General features: G+C 42.7%; 1 protein-coding gene across 1 annotated transcript in view; it reads left to right on the top strand.

The window, feature by feature from the left end:
* NEK11 (NIMA related kinase 11) overlaps positions 1-23,274 on the top strand; it is a 354,200-nt gene that overhangs the window by 106,840 nt on the left and 224,086 nt on the right. Inside the window, exons 7-8 of the mRNA XM_063452175.1 lie at positions 20,788-20,937; positions 21,028-21,106. Of these exons, the coding sequence (XP_063308245.1) occupies positions 20,788-20,937; positions 21,028-21,106 (229 nt within the window). The remainder of the gene's footprint in view (positions 1-20,787; positions 20,938-21,027; positions 21,107-23,274) is intronic.

Raw genomic sequence — 23,274 nt, 5'->3', positions numbered from 1 at the left:
AATGTGTGTGTCTGTATTTGTATGTGTGTTAGTGTGTGTGTATATCTGTATGTGTGTCAGGGTGTGTCTCTGTATCTGCATGTCCGTACCTGTGTATCTGTGTCAGGGCACTCACCCTCTGTCCCTCGCCCGCGGTCTCCCCTTCCCCTACCTGTCAGCGAGCGGCGTCCTCTCCTCCCTGCTCCAGGCGCCGCTCGCGTCCTCCTCCTCGCCTCCCAGCGGCAGCATGTATAATGCTGCACGCTGGGAGCCCGCGCATTTATGGGAACGCCAGGGTCGGTCACGCGACCCGGCGTTAAAGACACAGTACCATAATCACAGTGGGAGGTGTAAATATCTCCCACGTGTGATTGTTAATTCTGATTGGAAGTTATCCAATCAGAATTAACCTTAGGATATATATACTTACCTTTCCTGTGTCTCAGTGCCCTGTTGTGGTCTTGTGATACCTGTATTGCAGTCTGTTCGTGCGTCTCTCTCTGGTTACCGATTATTTGGCTTGTTATTCCGATTTTCCCGTCTTCTTCATTCCTTTGATCTCGGCTTGTTTCTCGTTCTCCTATTTTCTGGCTCCCTTTACTTGGCTTGTCTCCTGACTATTCTTAGTGTGCTTAACCCGGCCATTCTAAGGACCGGTATAGCACCCTTTTCTTTCTGTGACTTGTTAGCGTGTTAGGTTCCCGAATCGTGACAATCTTTATGTGTGCCAGAGTGTGAATCTGTGTCTCTGTCTATCTGCAAGTGTCTCTATGTGTTTGTATCTGTGTATCTGTGAATCCAGATGTGTGTCAGTATGTGTCTGTATATCAGTGTGTTTGTCAGCATTCAAACTCCAACACTACACACAAATATACCCCTGCATTCAAACATACAAACACTGCTCAGTTCTAAGTACAACACTGCAAGCATTAGCAAATGGTAGATCCCCAGCTGGCAAAGCATTAAGTGAGTTGTATGACAGAGGGGGATCTACCTTTTTTTCCATCCTTGTGATAGGGGGCCCAAGAAAATTCTTGCACCAGGGCCCTCTCTACTTTAGTTCCGCCACTGGTCATAACATACATTATTAACAATTATACACAGTCAAACACTCATATACGTTCCTTACCAACACACAGATGCACACAATCACACAAACAGTCATATGCACCTAGACACACATTAACATACATACACACACCATCACATGCACGCAATCACACAGAATTACAGACACACAGTCTGATACTCAAAGTCAAATACACATAGTCACGTGCCCTCTCAACACCAACCACACTTAACTCTAGCATCAAAAATCTGCCACCACCAAGACAAGTTATAATTAAGTGCTTTAGGTTTCCCAAACAAATTAAACAATCCACAAAACACAATTTAACACAAAAACTATGCATCAGAAAATATTAAAAAAAATTGGCCTCTTCAGGTAAAATGATTATTTACCAGACAAAGCTAGAACTTCATAAAGGAATACATATAATAAAAAAAAAATACACATTAGTACCACCCACAGGGTTTTGAAAAACAACCAATAAACACGTATAATACACTCAGACACTCCCACACAAAATCCTCCCCTCTGCCTGTGATACAATTACCTTACACAATGGGTAATGTAATTATCACAGGCAGAGAAATACAGTTTCCCCACATTATTCATAACTTTAAAAGTATGCGTCACATTCACATAAATTCACATTCACTTACATTTTACAGAATCAGCATACTCCAAATACAAACATACGTCAAAATCATACAAATTGGTCCAGTGGTTCAAAAGATAGATCGTAGTCCTTTGTGACCAAAGGAAGCATGGTTTTTCTGCCCAAAACCAGTTCCACAGAGTCTTCTATCCTGGAGATAATTGGGAAGTAATCCAATTATCTCCAAGGACAGAGGCAAAACTCCATTAAGCACATGGCAGTAAAAAGACAGTAAAATACAATAAAATACACAAGATTACATTTATTACATAAAATACAGATATGCAACATATCCCCAGATAGCTTAGGTCTGAGTGCACATTATTACTGAATTGCGCTCAGACCACACACATACAGTTCAATTGCCATGGAGCCAAAGTCTTTTATTACACTAATAGGCTCCATGGCATAGCTATCTGGGTTAAATGAGTTCATTTAGTAAATCCGAGAATCTACCGAACGCCAGGGCAGAAATACATGAATAGACCTTTCTGCATAGGAAAATAAAGTATTTAAATGCCGGTCCATAGTCAAAAGGCAGCAGGCAGGCAACCAGGCTCCTCCAATGCACAGTGGCGAGATTGGTCTCGTCACATCTCTCTCCTTTTCCAAACAGACTAACAGGGTATCTGACCTCCTGCCGGTCAGTGCCCTGGTTAGTCCAGCAGCCCACCCACAAAACAGAAACAGCAGTACAGCCCACCCACAATAAATGGTTACTACACCTGAGTAAGGGAAAACTTGTCCATGTACAGGTGCCTCACCACGGCTGTGTGGGGGACTGGTAGGCTGCCTTGGTGGGTTGCTGAGTGGGCAGAGACCAGCGGTACTCTGCCCTGGTGCCAGCCCTACCACGGAAGTAGCCTGTTGGGAGCCTGCTTGCTGGAGAGGGAGTCCGACTGTCTCCCCTTTGGATACATAGCTGTGCTGCTGGTGGGGGAGACCGATCGTCTCCCCTTTGGACAAAGCACCATGCTGCTGTGGGGGGAGACCAACTGTCTTCCCTTTGGACAAATCACCATGCTGCTGTGGCGGGAGACAGACTGTCTCCCCTTTGGCTAAACAGCCCTGTTGCTGGGGGACAGGAACGACTGTCCCTACACCCTGTGCTGTAAGTGCAGAGACCACGGTCCCATCTGCATGGTTGTGGGGCTTACTGTCTCCCCCTGGTACGTTAAGCTGCCGCTGGGGAGAGGGGGTAACAAGCTCCTCTCCCATACATACTTCCAGCCACGGGGGAGGGAGACCGACTGTCTCCGCTCCCAATACAGAGTCCTGCTCGAGAAAGGAGACTGGGCTCCCAATTCCCTGCATATAACACTGCCGCTGGGGAATGGAGACTGGGCTCCCAATTCAATGCATATCACACTGCTTCTGGGGAATGGAGACTGGGCTCCCAATTCCCGGCATATCACACTGCCGCTGGGGAATGGAGACTGGGCTCCCTATTCCCTGCAGATCACTCTGCCGCTGGGGAATGGAGACTGGGCTCCCAGTTCCCTGCATATCACACTGCCGCTGGGGAAAGGAGACACTGCTCTCTATTCCCTGCATATCACCCTGCCGCTGGGGAATGGAGACTGGGCTCCAAATTCCCTGCATATCACTCTGCCGCTGGGGAATGGAGACTGTGCTCCCTATTCCCTGCAGATCACTCTGCCACTGGGGAATGGAGACTGGGCTCCCAATTCCCTGCATATCACACTGCCGCTGGGGAATGGAGATTGGGCTCCCAATTCCCTGCATATCACACTGCCGCTGGGGAAAGGAGACACTGCTCTCTATTCCCTGCAAATCACACTGCCACTGGGGATCTGAGCCGACTGCCCAGCATCCCTGTAGCTCACCCTGCCGCTGGGGAGGGAGGACACTGCTCTCCTCTCCCTGCAAGGTACACTGCCGCTGGGGAGGGGAGACGATGCTCTCCACTCTCTGCACTTCACACTGCCGCTGGGGAAAGGAGACACGGCTCTCTATTCCCTGCAAATCAATCTGCCGCTGGGGATCTGGGCTGTCCGCCCAGCATCCCTTTAGGGCTGGTGGAGAGACCTCGGTCCCATCTCCACCTGCCGCCTGGGGTTCCTCCCAGTAAATCTCTACAGTATCTTCCCAGCTGAAGGGGTCTGGATCTGGGTCTGTCACCTTGCTGTCCCGCTGAGCCTTCCCAATTGAGTGGAAGAGATCTCGGTAGTCCTGCTCCAGTTCCCACTCCAGGGTTGCTAGGTGAGCCAGGTCTTGCTCTACCTCATGGGGGTCATCCCAGTCATGCCTAGCCTCCCTCTCGTAGAAAATGTCCTGAAATCTGGTCTGTGCAGGGCTCCCGAAGTCAGGCTCTGCAAAGGACTCCCATAACAAACCAGGACCATCAAACTCCTCTCCCTCTGGCTTGTCATGCTCGGGTGTCCAGGGTATATACTGTGCCATATACCACCAGAGCGCCTGGTAGGCATCCTCCAGCCATAGATAGCTCCTGCCATACCCGGTGCTCTAGTTCCTTCACCCATTCCTCCAGAAGCTGCTCTCCCAGGAAGGGCATCCGCAGGGCCACTTGCTTCTGCAACCGCTGCTCTTCACTGGGGAGACTCTCACCCCGATGGTATTGTACATTATCCAGGGCCTGGTACCAGATGCCTTTCCTGAATGCATCCCGGCGATCCAGGTCCTCCTCCTCGTATAACACTGCTGGTTCTATTCTGTTGCTTTTAGGGTCGCTGTACTGGGACATGCGTTGCCCCCAACTTGTAAATCCATGGAATGGTGTCTCCTGTAGCTGTCCTTCTGGCTGTGGAAACGATCCCGCCGCTTGCCACCAATTGTAACGGCACCCCCAGACATAAAAGGGTTAAACCGCCATTTAGTAGATCTTCCCTTCCAGAGACACAGGCACAGCTACTGTAGACACCAATACAGCGAACCGGAGAAGCATATGAATGCCGTAAACAGCTGAACTGGAACCATACGAATGCTGTAAACAGCCGAATAGGAAAAACCATGCGAATAGGTTTACACTCCTAGCAGTCGAACTGGAACAGCATACAATAAATCCCCCCAAGAACGAGACAAGGCTCTGTTTTGAGGGTCAAGCAGTGAACAGCCAGAGCTGTGGGTTTATTGTTCTTATATACACATTAGTACCACCCACAGGGTTTTGGAAAACAACCAATAAACACGTACAATACACTCAGACACTCCCACACAAAATCCTCCCCTCTGCCTGTGATACAATTACCTTACACAATGGGTAATGTAATTATCACAGGTAGAGAAATACAGTTTCCCCACATTATTCATAACTTTAAAAGTATGCGTCACATTCACATAAATTCACATTCACTTACATTTTACAGAATCAGCATACTCCAAATACAAACATACGTCAAAATCATACAAATTGGTCCAGTGGTTCAAAAGATAGATCGTAGTCCTTTGTGACCAAAGGAAGCATGTTTTTTTCTGCCCAAAACCAGTTCCACAGAGTCTTCTATCCTGGAGATAATTGGGAAGTAATCCAATTATCTCCAAGGACAGAGGCAAAACTCCATTAAGCACATGGCAGTAAAAAGACAGTAAAATACAATAAAATACACAAGGTTACATTTATTACATAAAATACAGATATGCAACATATCCCCAGATAGCTTAGGTCTGAGCGCACATTATTACTGAATTGCGCTCAGACCACACACATACAGTTCAATTGCCATGGAGCCAAAGTCTTTTATTACACTAATAGGCTCCATGGCATAGCTATCTGGGTTAAATGAGTTCATTTAGTAAATCCGAGAATCTACCGAACGCCAGGGCAGAAATACATGAATAGACCTTTCTGCATAGGAAAATAAAGTATTTAAATGCCGGTCCATAGTCAAAAGGCAGCAGGCAGCAGGCAGGCAACCAGGCTCCTCCAATGCACAGTGGCGAGATTGGTCTCATCATACTACCATTCTCTTCTTTTCTGTATAATAGTTTCTACAATTTCTTACTTAGATAACTGTAATTAACTGTAGTTGTATTAACTTATTTGTGGATCTTTTTGACTGCAAATTGTCCATAAGTATTATTCCTGTTGTCTTTAAACAACAATTTCTTATGCTTGCAATTCTTTGACTACTTTAATATTGCAAAATTGACCGCTGTCTTGTTATTTGTCTCATATATATATACATGCCTCCCAAGTGACCCTATTTAGGAGGGACAGTTCCTTTTTTGTGCCCAAATCTTTCTGTCCCTCTCTCCTATGCTAATATTCCTCTTTGTTAGGAGCTCCATATTGTTGGTGTGTCTGAGTGTATAACAAAGCTACACAACAGTAATGCTCCCAGTAATGTGTATTTAACCCCTTAAGGACCAAACTTCTGGAATAAAAAGGAATCATGACATGTCACACGTCATGTGTCCTTAAGGGGTTAAACTACAATAAATGTGATTAGAAATAAATCTGTGTAATTAAGACATTGTTCTTCTTGTTTTTTTCTGAATTGTTGAGCTACGTTTGTTACAGAACTTGTGTACTGTGTCAGATCCACTTAATAAAACAATTAAAAAGCACACATTTGTGTTTCTCTCTATTATTTTATAAACATCTAACTTAATTACCAGTTGATTTGACTTTTGCAAAAATGTTCTCGTATTAGACCTATTATTCAGCAAATCACTTCTCCGTGGAGTCTTAACCATTCTTTTTTAACATGATAATCCTTCCCTTCCTAAGGTGGATTCTTTCCCACTATTATTAAAGAGATTATTGTGCCTTCTTTTTGCCTGAATCTGAAACATAATAAAAGTTGGTTCATAGACAATCTTGATGACGTGTTTTACTTATATGATCCTGTCCTCTTGACTCTTTAGCCTGGCAAACGGCAGCTTTACTTTCTAGGTGTACACACATATCCAATTGTTGTCCCTCTTTTGCAGAGACAGATCCGCAATTTCTTAAACATTGCTCCATTGTTTTCACTGACTCATAATCTATTGTTTACCATGGGCTCCTGAGTTTTATATTTTGTAAAGACCCAGGTGTCACATACGCCAATATCCAAATTCTTTGTAAATGGAACCCTTGTTCCATTACAGTCCCATTTAGGTACTGCCACTCCATCTTACTTAGATCTCTTCTCCTACTCCCAGTTACTCCAACTTACACATTCACTTCTGGAAGGGTGCATATCCCTTCTCCCTTCCTCTCAATTTGAACAGATTTGCTTTGGCTCATCCTCTATTAAGTCTCCCTGTATCACTTTCACAAAATGCTTAAGTCCCTCTCCTTTTCCTCTCTTCCTGGTTGGACGACTTCAACCTTCAGACTGGGAGTAAATCTTCACTCTACATCATCACGCTACAATTAATATTTGCCTCCAAGAAGAAAACTATGCATTGTTAACTAGATGGTATGAAACGTCATCTGTATTACATTGCATGTTCCCTTTTTGTGACAATCGGTGTTGGTGCTGTTATTCTGAGGTTGGTTCATTGTGACACATTTAGTGGACCTGTCAGCAAATTGTCCCTTTCTGGAACAATTTGGCCTCTTCTCGTCGTGTTCTTGAATTAGATTTGCCGTTCTCTCCTAACTCCTACCTGCTGCATCATAGCACCCAGTTTCTCTCTAATTACAAAAACTCATTCTGTTTTTACCTCCTGACAGCTTCCAGGCTGCCTGTCACATGGAACTTAAAATGTACCTCCACACCTTCCTTATCAGAGTGGTTACATGAAGTTATATGGGAAATGGAAGAACTATGACTCCTCTCTTACTTTCAGATTTTAATTGTCTTCTTACCTGGTCCCAGTGGGTTACTTTTTTATGCAGTTCACATTACCTTAGGGGGATTAGGAAAAAAGAAAAAAAAAACCACCCATACCTTTGCTCATTCTCTCCTCAGCCTAACCTGCCTACACTCTAAGGGTTTACCTTTTAAAATATCCCACTTCTTACGCCCTTCTTTCATTACTTTTGATTCACTTGTGAAGCAGTAAGTTCTACTCTCTGTCCTTTTCTTTTTATTATTATGTTCTAAATGTATAATGATTTTATCCCGATCATGGGTTTTTCATATGATTTCACTGAACTTTCCATGTAATGACCCTACTTGAACACATGCTGTTTTGCATAAGTTTGCTTTCAAATGCCCCTTTGTAATATTTTGCAAACTCTTAATAAAAAAAAAACACACACAAAAACCCATTCACAAAACGGAGTCATTGATTTTAAGTGTCAATAATTCAAATCACTTATGAATTGCTAATAGACCACCAGGCTTCCTCTGCATTAATAATGAAAGCAGGGCAAGCCAGAAAGATTTTTTGATCTTGCTATTGACTTGTGGAGGAACAGAGTACCCCTTCTGGTCAGGTCTAAATTTTCCCTACAGTAGCTCTGAGCCTGGTTGGCACTGCTGCTACTGTATTTGTCATATGTTGGTAGGTACGTTTTCCTTGGATGAGAGCCTTATTGCAAAATATGCAAAAAAAACATTGGTTCTGTGTAATATCCTATATATAAAATCAGTTAAGACATATAAAACTTGGAATACTTCTTATATAGCAGTGGGCTAAGCGTGATAAGGCTATATGATGTGACTACTTCCTTGTAATTTTCATTTGAATTAGGAAGGTTAATGAATCTATAGAATGTGTTTTGCTTGGAGAATGTGTATTTATTCTGACACCCCTTGCATTTGTGCATAATATTTGGTCATTTGAGCAGCACGCATATTAAATTATGCATTTTCAAGCATTGCTTCCCCTTACGTCCTTGCTATTAATTCACAGATGGGCCTATAGCGAAGACACACTATGTTGATGTTCTACCATGGAATAGATTATCTTACTGTATTTTCTTTTATGCATACATGTTGTGAATCTTCATTAGAGTAGTTAAGACATTGCAACGCATTAAGATATGAATATATCTCCATTAATGAACTTGACAGGTTTGTATTTGCGTTGCATTTCGCCTGTGACAGAAATATATCCTTTTTTAATATTATCTTTTTCTGTAATTGTATTACCAGGCTGATTGACTGGTGTTGCTAGGCAAGCTGTTATCAAGCATTAGAGAAGTCAGAGTCATCTCCCTTATGGACATCATTATTTATAACTCTCTAAATGTGAGAAAGTTGTCTCTGCATTGTTTTAGACACTAGGGAACAGCACTGGATAATTTTGTTCAATCACTGTGCAAGATAAACATTGTAAGAATGATCTTCTCTGTTATTTGTAAAATATGTAACAATATTCCCTAAATTCTACTTATGTTTGTTTCCAGTGTAGGCGATTTTTATTAACTTTTTTTTTTGGACTATATGAAATATTTATGAAATTATGACATTCTTCAATTGATATATTTCACTTTTAGCAATTGAATATTTAATCTGCTAAATTTGTTGCAGTGCAAGGAGTATTCTCATACTTTTATAATCTTTTGGATGTGAAATAATTTCACTACATCAGTGAGTTGGCTTATAAGGGCCATTAGATTTAGTGGTTAATGCTATTTGCATTGACAGTGGCATATTCTCTGAGACTGGAAGATCCACCTGAGTTTGGTATTATGGTAGAACTGCGTTTGTTATTATGCATTTTAATTTTGGCATAATTTTTAGGATTTGTACTAATACAACTATCTATTTGTGAAGAGAGAACATCAGGATTTATGGCATACTGTGTTTTAACTTTGAATGTTTATGCGTATAACATGTATAAATGAAAAATCAGACCAGCAGTTTGCCATTAATAGATTAGAGAGGGACGTATATAAGAACGTTCCCCACAGCCAACACATTATCTTGAGAAAGCCCGGTACAGCGGGCGAAACGCGTTGAAGTGTGATCGGCATTCACAACCAGAGGTCTGAGGATTACAGCCTGACAAACATCGATTCCAAGCTAAGGTCTCCTGTCTGCACGAACACTCTGCCTTATCAGCGCTGAGATTGGGTGGGATTTTGCACTGCAGTGATCGTGGACGGTAAATGTCTGTCAAGCCTCTGATTCATTTAAGTGTATATGTGGTATCTTGGAGACGAGTACCACCATTTGTTGATGTAAGGGTTTTTATTTGGGGGAGAGGGAATCTTTTTATATGACTAAATAGCAATATTATACTATGGAAAGCTTTTTTTGTATCCTTTTAAAGGACTACTATTAGCACCCAGACCACTTCAGCTTAATGAAATGGTCTGGGTGCCAGGTCCATCTAGGATTAACCCTGCCTGCTGTAAACATAGCAGTTTCAGAGAAACTGCTATGTTTACATTAGGGTTAATCCAGCCTCTAGTGGCTGTCTCATTGACAGCCGCTAGAGATGCTTCCGCGCTTCTCACTGTGATTTTAATTGAGAATGCTTTCCTATGGACTGGCTGAATGCGCGCGCGGCTCCTGCCGCGCATGCGCATTCAGCCGATGACAGCGATATGGAGGAGGAGAGGAGGAGGAGAGTTCCCTGCCCGGCGCTGGAAAAAGAGGTAAATGTAACCCCTTCCACACCCTAGAGCCTGACGGGAGGGGGACCCTGAGGGTGGGGGGGACCTAGAAACCCTATAGTGCCAGGAAAACGAGTATGTTTTCCTGGCACTATAGTGGTCCTTTAAGGTACACTCTTAATTGAGCTACAGTGTATCCATAGATGTTACATCTCTGCTGCAAGACAAGATTAACCTCTTAAAGACTTTCACCCAGGACTTTTTGTTTTAAATATTTTTATTGTCGTCTCAATTTAAACGCGGATATCAAACACATCACTGTTGAGGCAATCAGTCGCCTACGCAGAGGCTTGTTGATCAGGACATGTAAATGAGAGCAGATAGTCGCCTGCGCAGAGGCGTGTATGTCAGATCATGTGTTAGTGCATTGTTGCCTTCGCAGAGGCATAAAAGGTCAGATAACAAACATATAATGCGTGCTGTCGCCCGCGTAAAGACATATATGGCTAATGATATAGGCATCTCTAAATCAGTTGTATTTAACCATTGTTGGTATAGCTTACTGCACAGGAGTGATTCGGTCCGGTTTAATTGCCAACAATTTTCTAACACATAACTGTAACGCTAACAATAACCTGTATGTCCTTAAGGCTATACTGTAGAGAGAAGTGGGTAGTGCTCTTCAAGCTGTATTGTGTGCTACACTTCGTCCGCCTATTATAGGTATCTGTCCGGGACTCGTTTAGACTGAGCTGTACTCCGTCATTGAACGTTAGCTGTTAGCTTATGTCGTAGGCTACCTCCTCATGGCTATGTGGCAAGGCAATATGGTAGTATGCAAGTTAGTAGGGTCTGTAGTAACAATGTTTAACCAGGTTTTATAGTCATTACAGTAGAGTATTCATCTATCCACAATACCTTGTATTGTTTTGTCGGGTTAAGGCTAGAAAGCTAATGCATGCGTGGGCTCTTCGAGTGTCTCCTTTTATCGTCAGTGAAGTAATGTAAGGTGTGTATAACATGCAGGGCATATTCAATTTTAAGCTAAGGTGTGGACGTGTAGATATTCATCATAATGCAGTGATCAGGTTGTTATGCAAGCAATAATTAACGACATTAAACTTTAGCCCACGGGGGCACTGTAGTATAAACTGCGTATGCGTTTCTAGATTGGGTTATAAGTGTGTGTTGCGTATTGTTACGCCAAGCTAATCCGTGTTAGTTCTCAGCTTTTGGTAGTATAACTGCGCCTCTACTTATTCCACTGAGCGTTGGTACTTGTTATCGGACTTTGGCCTCTAAGGGCATTACTGCTCATCAAAAATACTTAGTGCTATAATAGTTATAGAATTTGGCCAACATTCCTTACATTCTGTGAGGACATGCAAATTTATGTTAACCACTCACACAGTCATATTAACCACTTGCTTAAAGCAGGTCTTGAGTCACTTCGCTGGGTGGGCGATAAGATGCCCGATGGGGGGGAGGTTGTGCTGCGTGGAGTCAGTAGGCTCTGGGTGTCTGTACCATGGATCTCCCTCGGTCACCACGTGTAGCGGACATGTTGCGTGTCTCTGAGTCCCCCCGGCTCCCCCAGTCTGCGGACCCCCCTCTTTCCCTCCCAAAGGCAGGTCCCCGTGTCAGCGTGGAGCCCCTCTGCGCTGTGGGCACTCAGAGACTCTGGCAGTCCAGCGGTTCCCCCCCCAGTAGGTCCGCATGGCGCCTGTCTCCTGCACCTCCCCAGTCCCAGTGGGGTCCTCCCGGAGCTCCAGCCCTGTCATGCCTCACCTCATTCCGGTCACACGCTTGGTGCCGGCGCGTCCCCCCGGCCACCGGTCCGCCAGGGGGCCCGCGCATCCCAGCCCCACAGGGCTCACAGAACCGGGGGCATCTTCTCCAGGACCACCACCAAATCCGGATGTCCGGGCCGGCTCCGTGCCTACCGGTCTGCCGCCCGGGGAAGTTCAGCCGCAGGATCCGACATTCCGGGGGCCAAGGCGCATCAGCGTATGTTCCCGCCATAGGTTTGCCGAGTCCACCATGGGGTTGTGCGGGTGTAAGTCGCCTTCCGGTCATCCTGGTCTCAGGTGCCTCCCGACGGGCTCCCAACGGATGGGTCTCCTCCCCCAGCTTCTGAAGTCTGGACTCTCAGGCCGGGATCACCCCCACCGGCCAGGGGGGGGGAGCGGGGCCGGGCCGGGGTCCCCGTCTCCCTCTCTGTCACCGCGTGTTGTGGGCCTCGTGTGCTCATGTAGTCGAGGGCCTCATGTTGCTACCATGCTCAGTGCTCACTGTTGGCGGGTCAGAAATCCCTTCACTCCACTCCAGGGTGCATTGCCGCTCAGCTCCCGGTATGTTCTTGATTGCTGGTGGAGTTTTAGGTTTTATAATTGGGGTTTTAAGTGATTTATAGCGGGAGCTGGTTTGGTGTGCTGCCGCTCCGCTTGGCGGCCCGGCCCCGCCCCCCACCCAGTACTTTTTGAACCCTTGAGCAAGTTTTATATCATTTTTTTGTGTGCGTAATCAAACCTATTGTGGTATATATGGTCGGATATATATATTATCAATCCACAGTTATAAGTTGTTGGTTTCCATACTCCTACTGATCGCCTAATGTAAGGTTATCAAATATAGCACTGACACTCATTTTTGCAAAGAACTGAAGTTATGTTAGTGAAATACCTGGGTTATTTCATGATTTATATGAGAACTAGTACATCCTTGATATCCTTAGGCCTTCGCAGGATTTCATGAAAAAGCCCTTAATGGGTTTCTTATTTCTAAAGCAAACCTAAAATTGACTTTCATTATTTCTTCTCTCTCCAACACCTTGTCTCTGGGGATCATGAGCCATTTACAACCAGTAGGCACTGGTAGAGTTGCAGATAGCCAAATTGCTTGCTGTGTCTTAGCTAATAAGAGAATTAGCATATACAGACAAATATGTATTTTCCTGTACCCTAATATGTTAATATTCATAATAAAAATGGATACGCAAAGTTCAACTTACTGTTTGTTCAGAAACTGCTGCTTTGGCAATGTGTGGTTGTAGTTCCTTGAACTTGATCCTTGTCATGGAAAACAAATCCATCACACTTGCTTGAATTTGACCAGTAACAAGAATCCAAGCGGTTTACATTTGAAGTTTACTTCATTATTATAAATAGTTAAAAATGAACAATTTCACATTAGATACTTTGATACTGCGATATTGTTACTCCAGCAACATACGGAGGGAAAACAGGCAAAAAGAAAACAAAAAAGTAAAGCTGGATACTTTTTGCAGATAGACAGTTTCTCAACAGCTCCCGTAGCCAATAGGAATAATCTGGACAATTGTCTGTCTGTTACCAATTGGACCTTGTCTCTAGACCAGAGGTAGGCAACCTACGGCACTAGTGCCGTGCACGGCACTCGAGGTGTCTTTGCACGGCACTCAAGGCTGCTAGAGCCAAACAGGCTCTGGCCTATCAGGAGTCCCAGTAAAACTTCAAATATCTGCTAATACGAAAAGATGGTGAAGGACAATCCTCAATTTAAACATTGCAGCACATAGAGGAAATGATCTCAGATCACTTCCTCCAAGCACTTGTGAATGGGAATCCACAACGTAGTATAGCAGCCTGCAGCTGCTGTTGCAGCTCCTGTCTTTGACCTGTACCAGGCCAGCCTGGTCCCCACTGGAACCCAGGGAAGCCAACCATACTGCTAGATATACACAGATATTGTGGATCAAACCAAGTGTTTATCTGCGTATCTGCTCCTTTCCAAATTGTTAAAATAAATGCGTGCACGTTTTGAAGTAAATTACACTGAGACACAGGTATCAGGTTAATGAAAAACTTCGTAATGTTTACTCAGGGGGCGGCAAGCCCCGTATAAAGGCAAAAATACATCATATGCAAAAATGTAGATAACAGAGAGAATACATCTCTAATTGGTTAGGTGTTAAGTGTCTTATCTAATGCACATCCTACGAGGCGTGATGTCACCATCATCCCGGGATTTTACTCCGGATGTAGGCGCCATCTTGTTATACGAGGTAGTTAGTCGGTGGGAGCGGGTGCTCTAGCAGCCATTTTGAGTAGATAATGAATACAGGTATACACAGTAAATAGACATTTTTACTATCACTAATTTACATTCATAACACAGAAATGAAGAATAACCCTCCCCTTATACAAATAATACGAACAGCCCACACACACTACCTGCACAATCGTAACCCACTAACAATCCACATACATGCACACAAACCCCACATGCAGCCTTTCACATGCAATACCCCAAACAGCCCACACACACTACCAAACACACAATGTGACATATCCATCCACACACAATTCCACAAGCAGACCTCATACACAGCCCACATTCATATGTATCATACACGATACCATAAACTACTAATGAACATATACAATATAATAGCTCATATACGCACAAATACAATGATGCAAAGCAACTGCAGTAAAAATAACACGCAGAATACGGCAGCATACACACCTAAATTTTAAAAAATAGGACCGGCACGCTACGGGACCTCACAATCCTATATCGGCACAGTGCTGCTAAAAGGTTGCCTACCCCTGCTCTAGACAATACACAGCATTAGCTCATTTTAGTAAAAATCTCCCGTTCAGTATTTATTTAGTCATACAATCACATATAATTAAAATATACATATACTAACAATGTTTTGCTCCAAATATCTGGGGGAGGTAAATAGCCACAGACACGATGCCTTTCTTTTCAATATTATGTTGGATTTTTAAACCATCCCTGTCGCAGATGCCCCGTTACAGGTCTCCATTGAAACCCTGCACTGCAGACTCCCCTGTGAGGATGGATGCCCCATGTAAGTGGTTGACCTCATAAGGATCATTCTGTTCGATTAGAATATATATTTTCATGTTACTTTTCATGAAAAAGTTATTTCATTACCTAAGGGTGAATACTTGATTCACTTGCCAGCTAATTATCCTTTAACTGTGCATTTTTATTCAAAGCAAAATACCAAGCAATAAAAATTATCAAATTAGCAAAGTGAAACAGATATATTACAACGCAGCAGTAGGCCTTACAAATGATTAATTTGTTTTGCTAAGTAGTCTTTGAAACTTTTTTTTTTTTTTTTTAAATTAAGGGTAGTATTGTAATCCTTTTTTTCCCATTAACCCTGCAATTGCAAATAAAAATTTGCTAACTTTTTTGTATACTAAGTTTACCAATTGTAGTAGGGATATGTATTCTGCGGACATTAAAGGGACACTCCACTAACCCAAATACAAAATAAATAAAATTCAAAATTTAGTAGATATACCCAAATTGAAAACTTGCATGCATTTAATTATGCGTTTTTTCTTTGGAGTTATATCTAAAATCAGCTGGCAAAACCTGCTTTTCTCTTGTCTGCTGCCTTTGCAAGGTCTCCCCTACTAACCCAGCCCAAACTTTGTGGCTGCAACAAATACAGACTGCCAATGCAACTCAATTAGAAGTCATTGCAAGGGAGGTGCTCTGGGTTATTGCTGCCTCTTGAGTTTAGCTCTAGGGAGCTAACCAAACCAGGAAGTAACATTACTTGTCTGCTTGAAATCCAAGGGGGTGTCACAAGCTTAATTTACAAAGGTGTCAGTTTCTAGTGAATTCTGCACTTTTTCCAAAATGAAAAAAAGAAGGCACACTCTTCACACATAAAACTTTTTAGCAAGCTAAAGTTGTTTAGGTGTCTGGAGTGACCCTTTAATAATAACTGAAAGTAAGCTACATTAGTATGCAATATGGGGGTATTTAAGGCATTCTATGGCAAAATTCTAAAACTGGAGAATTCTCCAATGGAATATGTCTGTTGATTTCCCCATTATTAAAACCTTGCCCTAACAGTGTTCACGGCTCATGGATCTGGACTCCATTACAATAGTATAATAATTTTCCTACTGAAGTCTATGGAAAAATAGTATTCAATTACAAGTGATAAACATATTTTATGTTCCTCCTCTAGAAGTGGAATTGTCATCTAGGCAAAACAGTTAAATCCAAAAACAAACAGAAGAATATGCTGTAACTCAGATAATTTGCGAATTGGCATGATTCAATAATATGCTTTAGGAAGTGTGTGGTCCTCCAAAGCAACAGTATTGAGAGAAAAAAGGAAAACTTAATATGTGATAATATTTTTACTGAAGTTTGACTTTCTCTGACTTTACACCTACTATGACTTTTGCGCTTTTTTTTTTTTAAAACTTTATTTTTGAATGAAAGATCATGTTAAGAAAGTTACAATACAATGTATGGCTGAGTATCGGTATTTAACATACAGGGTGATTTTGTCTCTACTAGAACAATATCATGACTTTTACATCAGGTAAGACAATTTGTTACACGTTATTACTATGATCTTTCGGTTTTATTTTTATATGATTTGGAGAAAAACCAGCGGTGAGCGTTTCAACATACTTTCTATGATGAACAGCCTGAGGTGGCTACTGTAATGCTTGATGTGTGGGTTGGGACTATATTGTTCGGCTCTTTGGTGTGGTCCTCGTCTGGTGTCGGGGAACCGTTGTGTGAGCCCTCGTGATAAGTGCTGTGTTTATGTCCCGTCCCGTATATTGAAAGGAAAAAGAGTAGAGGACAGTGGAGAGAAGAGGATAGCAAGAGGGGGGAAAGTGCCAGAGAGGATGATGGTGGGAGATAGGGAGGGAGAGAGGGGAGGGGGGGGATGGGTGCGCCGGTGTGGTGCAGGATGCGGCTACGCCCCTGGTCTTTTGCCTGTTCCTCTACTGGGTGGTCTGGGGTATTTCAGGCATACTCGCTGTTTACCCAGGGTTCCCACATCTTTTCAAATTTGGGCGTGGTACCTCGAACTCTAGCTGTGAGGTCGTCCATCAGGTGAACTTCTTTAATATTGGATATGACCCGTTTAATTGGCGGCATGTCTACCTTAAGCCACGATTGGGCTAAGGCTCTCCTAGCTGCTAATGTCAGTTTTTGGATTAACCTCTGTTCCCTAATAGTCCAACCGTCTATTTCTCTGTTTAGTAAATATGTCCAGGGGTTAAGATCCGGGGCCCTCTGAAATATATTTTTAATAATGTTGTTGATTGTTTTCCAGAAAATTTGCACCTTTGGGCATTCCCACCACATGTGGAGGTAGGTGCCCCTGTGGCCACACCCCCTCCAACAGTCGTCTGATGGGGTTTGTTTCATGTGGAATAGTTTGACCGGGGTGGTGTACCACCTGAGCATTGTTTTGAGGGATTGCTCCTGAAGGGCCACACAGATGGATACCGAATTGTTGGCCTCCCATATGTCCCTCCATTCCACCCCCTCCAGTACTTCACCTAATTCCCTTTCCCATGTGTCTGTGTACGTCAATGTGCCCCACTCCTCTGTTTCGGCGCTAATGTGCTCGTATAACATGGATATAAGGCCATGTGGAGTTGTTTCGCGAAGACACATTTTCTCAAAGGTGGTCATAGGACCCTTGCCCGCTTTTTGCATTTGGGGGTGTTGTGAAAAGTCCCGTAATTGTAGGTAGCGGAAAAAGTCCGCTGGTGTTAGGTGTGCTTTCTGCTTGAGGTGTTCGGATGATATGACCTCGTTATTTTGAAACATGTGGCAAATTCTTTGTAATCCCACGTTTTCGAGATTTGCGAACTCTCTGGGTGTCATGCCAGGGGGGAAGGCCCTGTTTCTCAGCAGGGGTGTTAATGGGGATGGCGATAATGCCATTTTGTATTTGTGTGCCGACAGGTCCCAGATTCGTAGGGAGTTCAGTATTGCGGGGCAGTCGGTTCTTAAAATAGGTCTCACCTCCTTAGGTACCCACATGTGGTATTGGGGCAGGTCTGGACCTGTGAGGAGGGATTCCAGATCCACCCATCTCCTCATTTCTAGGGGCGCGTGCCACATGGCCACCTGTGCGAGCTGTGCCGCCACATAGTAAAAATATAGATGTGGTAAGCCTAACCCCCCCCCCCCCCCCCTTCGTTTCTGTCTGTATAATATATTTCGGGAAATTCTATGGCGTCGGTTTTGCCACACGAATTCCCCTATGGCCTTTTGCAGTGGGGCTAAATCTGATTTAAGGGGTTTAACAGGTAGTGCTTGGAAAAGGAACACAATTCGGGGTAGTATATTCATTTTGATAGCATGAATACGATCTATCCAGGAAATGGGTTTATCTATCCATTTCTCCATGTCCCGTAGCAGGGTGCGTATGAGTGGTGCGTAATTCTGTTGGAATAATTTGGTCGGGTCTCTGGTTAAGCGAATCCCTAGGTACTTTATTTGGTCCCTTTCTATGGGAATATTGAAATTTGTTCCCAGTGCCGCCGTGTCCTCCGCAGACAGGCCCATTGGCATGGCGCTAGATTTTTCTAGGTTGGCCTTGTATCCCAAGAAAGCTCAGAATTTAGTTAGGACCTCTTGTAGGGCTTGCATGGAGTCAAGTGGGTTTGTGAGTGTCAGCAGGACATCGTCGGCGTAAGCGGATACGAGAAATTCCTGTCCCCCCACTGTGATTCCCTGTATATGCGGATGTTGCTGTAGGGCTTGTAGGAGTGGTTCAAGCGTGATAACGAACAATAGTGGGGAGAGGGGGCAACCCTGCATAGTGCCATTCCCCAATTTGAATGGTTTATATCCAGCGCCTGCAATTTTCACCTGTGCGTATACTTGGTTATACATTGCTCTATTGGTGGATATGAATCTGTCCGGAAATCCCAGGAACAGACTTTTGCGCTTTTTGAGCTGTAAGCATCATAAGGTGTACAGCCCACTTTATATTTGCTGAATGTTGGAATGCAAGAATTTTCTAAATTTTCATTTCTTTTGTACCTGGACTACTGAAGCTTGATGAATGTCACTAAGCCTTTAACCACAATAAGACACTCTTGGAATTCATTCTTTTCATATTTTCTATCTGCAAGGCTTGATCTCATAGCACCTAACTCATGGTGGAATTCAGTCTCTGTGTGTGCACACACCACAACTTTTTAATAATAGCAAGCTGGTAACAGATTGGCATGTGGCACCTTAGTGAACTTTCAGGATTATTCACTAAAGTGAAAATAATTGGGAATTCAGAATAAAATGTAATATATGTTACAAAAAAAATCTATTCTGTTTTCAATTTGGCTATTTTGGCCCTAAATAAGGAATTCACTGAATGCCCAACTATTCTCATTTTTGTGTATAACTCTGTAGCTAATATAATGCCACAGGCTACCACATGCCTTCCAAAACAATAGCTAGCTATCTCCAAAACGCAAGATCTTTACCAAAAAGAATACAATTAGACTATTGTTTACGTTTTTCTCAGAATTTTTGACAATTCAACCATTCTGTATTCTGAATTTTGAAAGATGAATGGATAAATACAAATTTCAACGAAGGAAACGAAGGAGGAATTGCTTAATGGATGAAATTTTGCCCTTGCAATTTGTTTGTTTAATTACAAGGAGGGAGAAACTGGATCCTTCTTGGTAATGTGATTATTTAAACATAGAAGCAGCTGAGAGGTCCCCACCACTTCATTAATCACCCCCAGGTTGCCCCCCTCACCGAGTGCTGCGGGTGAAGGAGATTAAATAAATTAAGCCTATGGGGTCATATTGGTCCCCATATTAGTATAAAGGAGGTTAAATCCTCTCTCATGCCCTTACCCGAGTTAGTTATGCACCGTATATTTGATTAAGTGACATTCAAGGCACCATCACAACTTTATTTATTTTAAGTGGTTGTGGTGCCTGTGATTCGCTGGTGCTGTCCTCATCTTCAATGTATTAGCTAGATACTGCTAATGCAGAGTTTAACTAAATATTAGCAATGCAAATTCTTGCCTCCAATAGGTGGCAATTATGTCCTGAGAGCACTCTTAGCCGTTCACTACCACCCATCTCTGATCAGGCTAATGTGGAAATCCATTTCTACAATCCATGAGTCACTCATTTTATCAACACCTTTTCTACAAATGACTTGCTTTTCAGTAGCTGATTGTGACGGACATGGAAACGAGTCCCAACTTGGTATGTTTGACCTATCAAAATACAATAAACATAGATTAGCATCACCGAATAAGTCAAATCCTATAAAATGCCATAGTAAACAATAATAAAAAGAATGCTGAATGGAGTGAGCTTTCAGTTGTGTCAAGTAGGCAACTGCCCCCTAGGCCACTAGTATACAGGGATTGCAGGCGGACACAACATTTTTACGGATGCAGGTTGCAGGGATATATAATGTCACACTTTGTGATTCCAGTAGACTTAATTAGTAAGACTTGTATATTACAAGGGCTATTATTATTATTATTATTGCCATTTATATAGCGCCAACAGATTCCGTAGCGCTTTACAAAATTATGAGAGGGGGATTTAACTATAAATAGGACAATTACAAATAAACTTACAGGAACAATAGGTTGAAGAGGACCCTGCTCAATCGAGCTTACATTCTATAGGAGGTGGGGTGTAAAACACATTAGGACAGAAAATGTGAGCAGGACCATACAAACAAAGATGTGTCATTTTCATTCCTCAAAAATAAGGTCAATAATTTATATTTGCCATCCAGTTACCAGCTCTCTGTTGATGTTAATATATGTACATATGTCAGTCAAATATATATTCTAATTTGCATTTTTTCACTTCTCAATAGGTCCCTTGGTTGCATTCTTCATGAGATGTGCTGCTTAGAACATGCATTCACTGGCTACAGTTTTTTAGCTGTTGTTATTAATATTGTGGAAGGTGAGACACCGAACCTGCCAGATCAGTATTCCAGTGTCCTTAATGTTTTGATGAGCAGGTACTATATGAAAACATTTCTGGTTATCTTTTGAACTGGTATACAAAACGTAACCCATATGATCACACAGTAATAATTTGCATGTTACAGGATGTTGAATAAAGACCCGGTACTTCGCCCAGGAGCAGAGGAAATTCTTCAAACTCCATATATTCAGCAACAATTACAAGTAAGCAATAACCTGCATGACACATGTAAACATATTTCTATATTGTTAATTAGTCAGGATTAGTCTGATCACACTGAATATGAGACAAAATTGGTCAGTTTTCACCAGGTTCAACTTTTTAATGAGAAATATAAGTCAAGCCATAGCACCCAGGTGATCATTTATCTGTCAAGAAACCCAAGTACAAGGGACTGAGCTGCATTAAAGTATCACTATAGGGTCAGGAACACAAACATGTATTCCTGATCCTATAGGGTTAAAACCACCATCTAGCCCCACTGGGCCCCTCATGCCTCCATAAATATAGCAACATCTTACTGTATTCAAGTCAGAAGCTGGAGATCTGCATGCTGGTTACCTAAAAAAAACAAGCAGTTTGCTGACATCATTAGAAGTGGTGGCCTGATCCAATCACAGTGCTTCCCCATAGGATTGGCTGAGACTGACAAAGAGGCAGATCAGGGGCAGAGCCAGCATGATTTAAACACAGCCCTGGCCAATCAGCATCTCCTCATAGAGATGAGTTAAATCAATGAATCTCTATGAGGAAAGTTCAGTGTCTGCATGCACAGGGAGGAGATACTGAATGTTTGGATGCATTTTAGGCAGCCATGACCCAGGAAGGATCTCTAACAGCCATCTGAGGAGTGGCCAGTGAAGTTATCACTAGGCTGTAATCTAAATATTGCATTTTCTCTGAAGAGACAGTGCTTACAGCAAAAAGCCTGAAGGTAAATTATTCTACTCACCAGAACAAATGCAATAAGCTGTAGTTGTTCTGGTAAACTAGTTTTAGTAATTTGATATTAGGTATTCACAGGGCCAGACGCTGGAGCTGACAATAATGATGGGCCTAATTATAGAATCTTGTCTGAAAATACTAAAATAGTTATACTTCTCAAGTGTCATGTATCTGCTGAAGGTGTGCTGGAGGGAAACTCACAGGATGCATTTATAAGAATACACATACACTTTGGAATCTCTCACTTTCATCACTCAAACAAATCCATACAACCTAAACAACGGCATTCTGTGTAACAGAGTAAAAGGAGGTGGGCCAGTGATGTAAATCACATCACTGACACCGCCTGGAGAATTGGAAGGTCAGCCTGGTGTCAATACCCTGAGCTTGGAGCACATGCTCTAATGATGCGCTTGCTCTGCACTTTCTGGTGACAGTTCCCTGGTGTCCCTCAGCACTAACTTGTCCGCTCCTCTCCTTCTCTTCCATCTATGCAGTGTTGGATAGAGAAAATGGTGGATGTAGTGAATGTAGAATTAAGGGGACATGAAATACTGTTAGAGAGACCAAAGCAGCAAGACCATTTGCATAGTGTCCACACACGTTTTGTTCTGCTACATGCCTCCTAACTGTCATACCTCCCAAATGTCCCTATTTAGGAGTTACAGTCCCTATTTTGTGCCCAAATCCCCAATGTCCCTCTTTCCTATTCGAATCTCCCTCTTTTCTAGGAGCTCCATATTGTTGGCGTGTCTGAGTGTATAACAGAACTCTACAGCAATAATACTCACAGTAATGTGAGTTTAAATTACATTAAATGCTTCTATAAATCAGTCCGTATAATTGAGATACATTGTTCTTGTTCTAATTGCTTTTAAGTTGCATAAATTGTTATTAGTAAATTACCTAAAATGCCTAAGATCAACCATGCCCCCTGGCCACACTCCCACTCATAATCAAAAATGAAGTGTCCCTCCCTCTCAGTCCATTTGAAATGTTGCAAGGTATGCACTGTAGTAGTTATGGGACACTGTGTCCTTGGATACCTTCCCCTCAGTTATCTGTCAAACTGTTTCCATGTGTTTTTGGAATTCTGGGACTGCCAGACATCAGAATAAATTGGAGGACTAAGAGCAATGTTTTGTTACATTTGAATGGGATGACCCTGAAGCCAGGGGATCATGGAAAACCATGTTTGGTGTTTTGGCGAAGCTAGAGAGTTGGGCACCACATAATGCAATGTAACAATCTTTTATTGTCAGTGAATTTTAGTGTCTTTCAAAAATAAGTATTTTACTTTTAAAGCACTCACTGCACAGTTCTGTTTTATCGCTTAATGAGTTTATTTGTGTGAAACATTTTAAGCCAGCAGTTTTGGAGTAACCAGGGGGAAAGATGGAGAAATACCTACAACGTTAAAGTTTCA

This window comes from Pelobates fuscus, chromosome 4 (genome assembly GCF_036172605.1).
Source record: "Pelobates fuscus isolate aPelFus1 chromosome 4, aPelFus1.pri, whole genome shotgun sequence".
Classification (NCBI taxonomy): Eukaryota; Metazoa; Chordata; class Amphibia; order Anura; family Pelobatidae; genus Pelobates; species Pelobates fuscus.
Note: the sequence above shows the minus strand (reverse complement) of the source record. Positions and strands in the feature narration are given on the sequence as shown.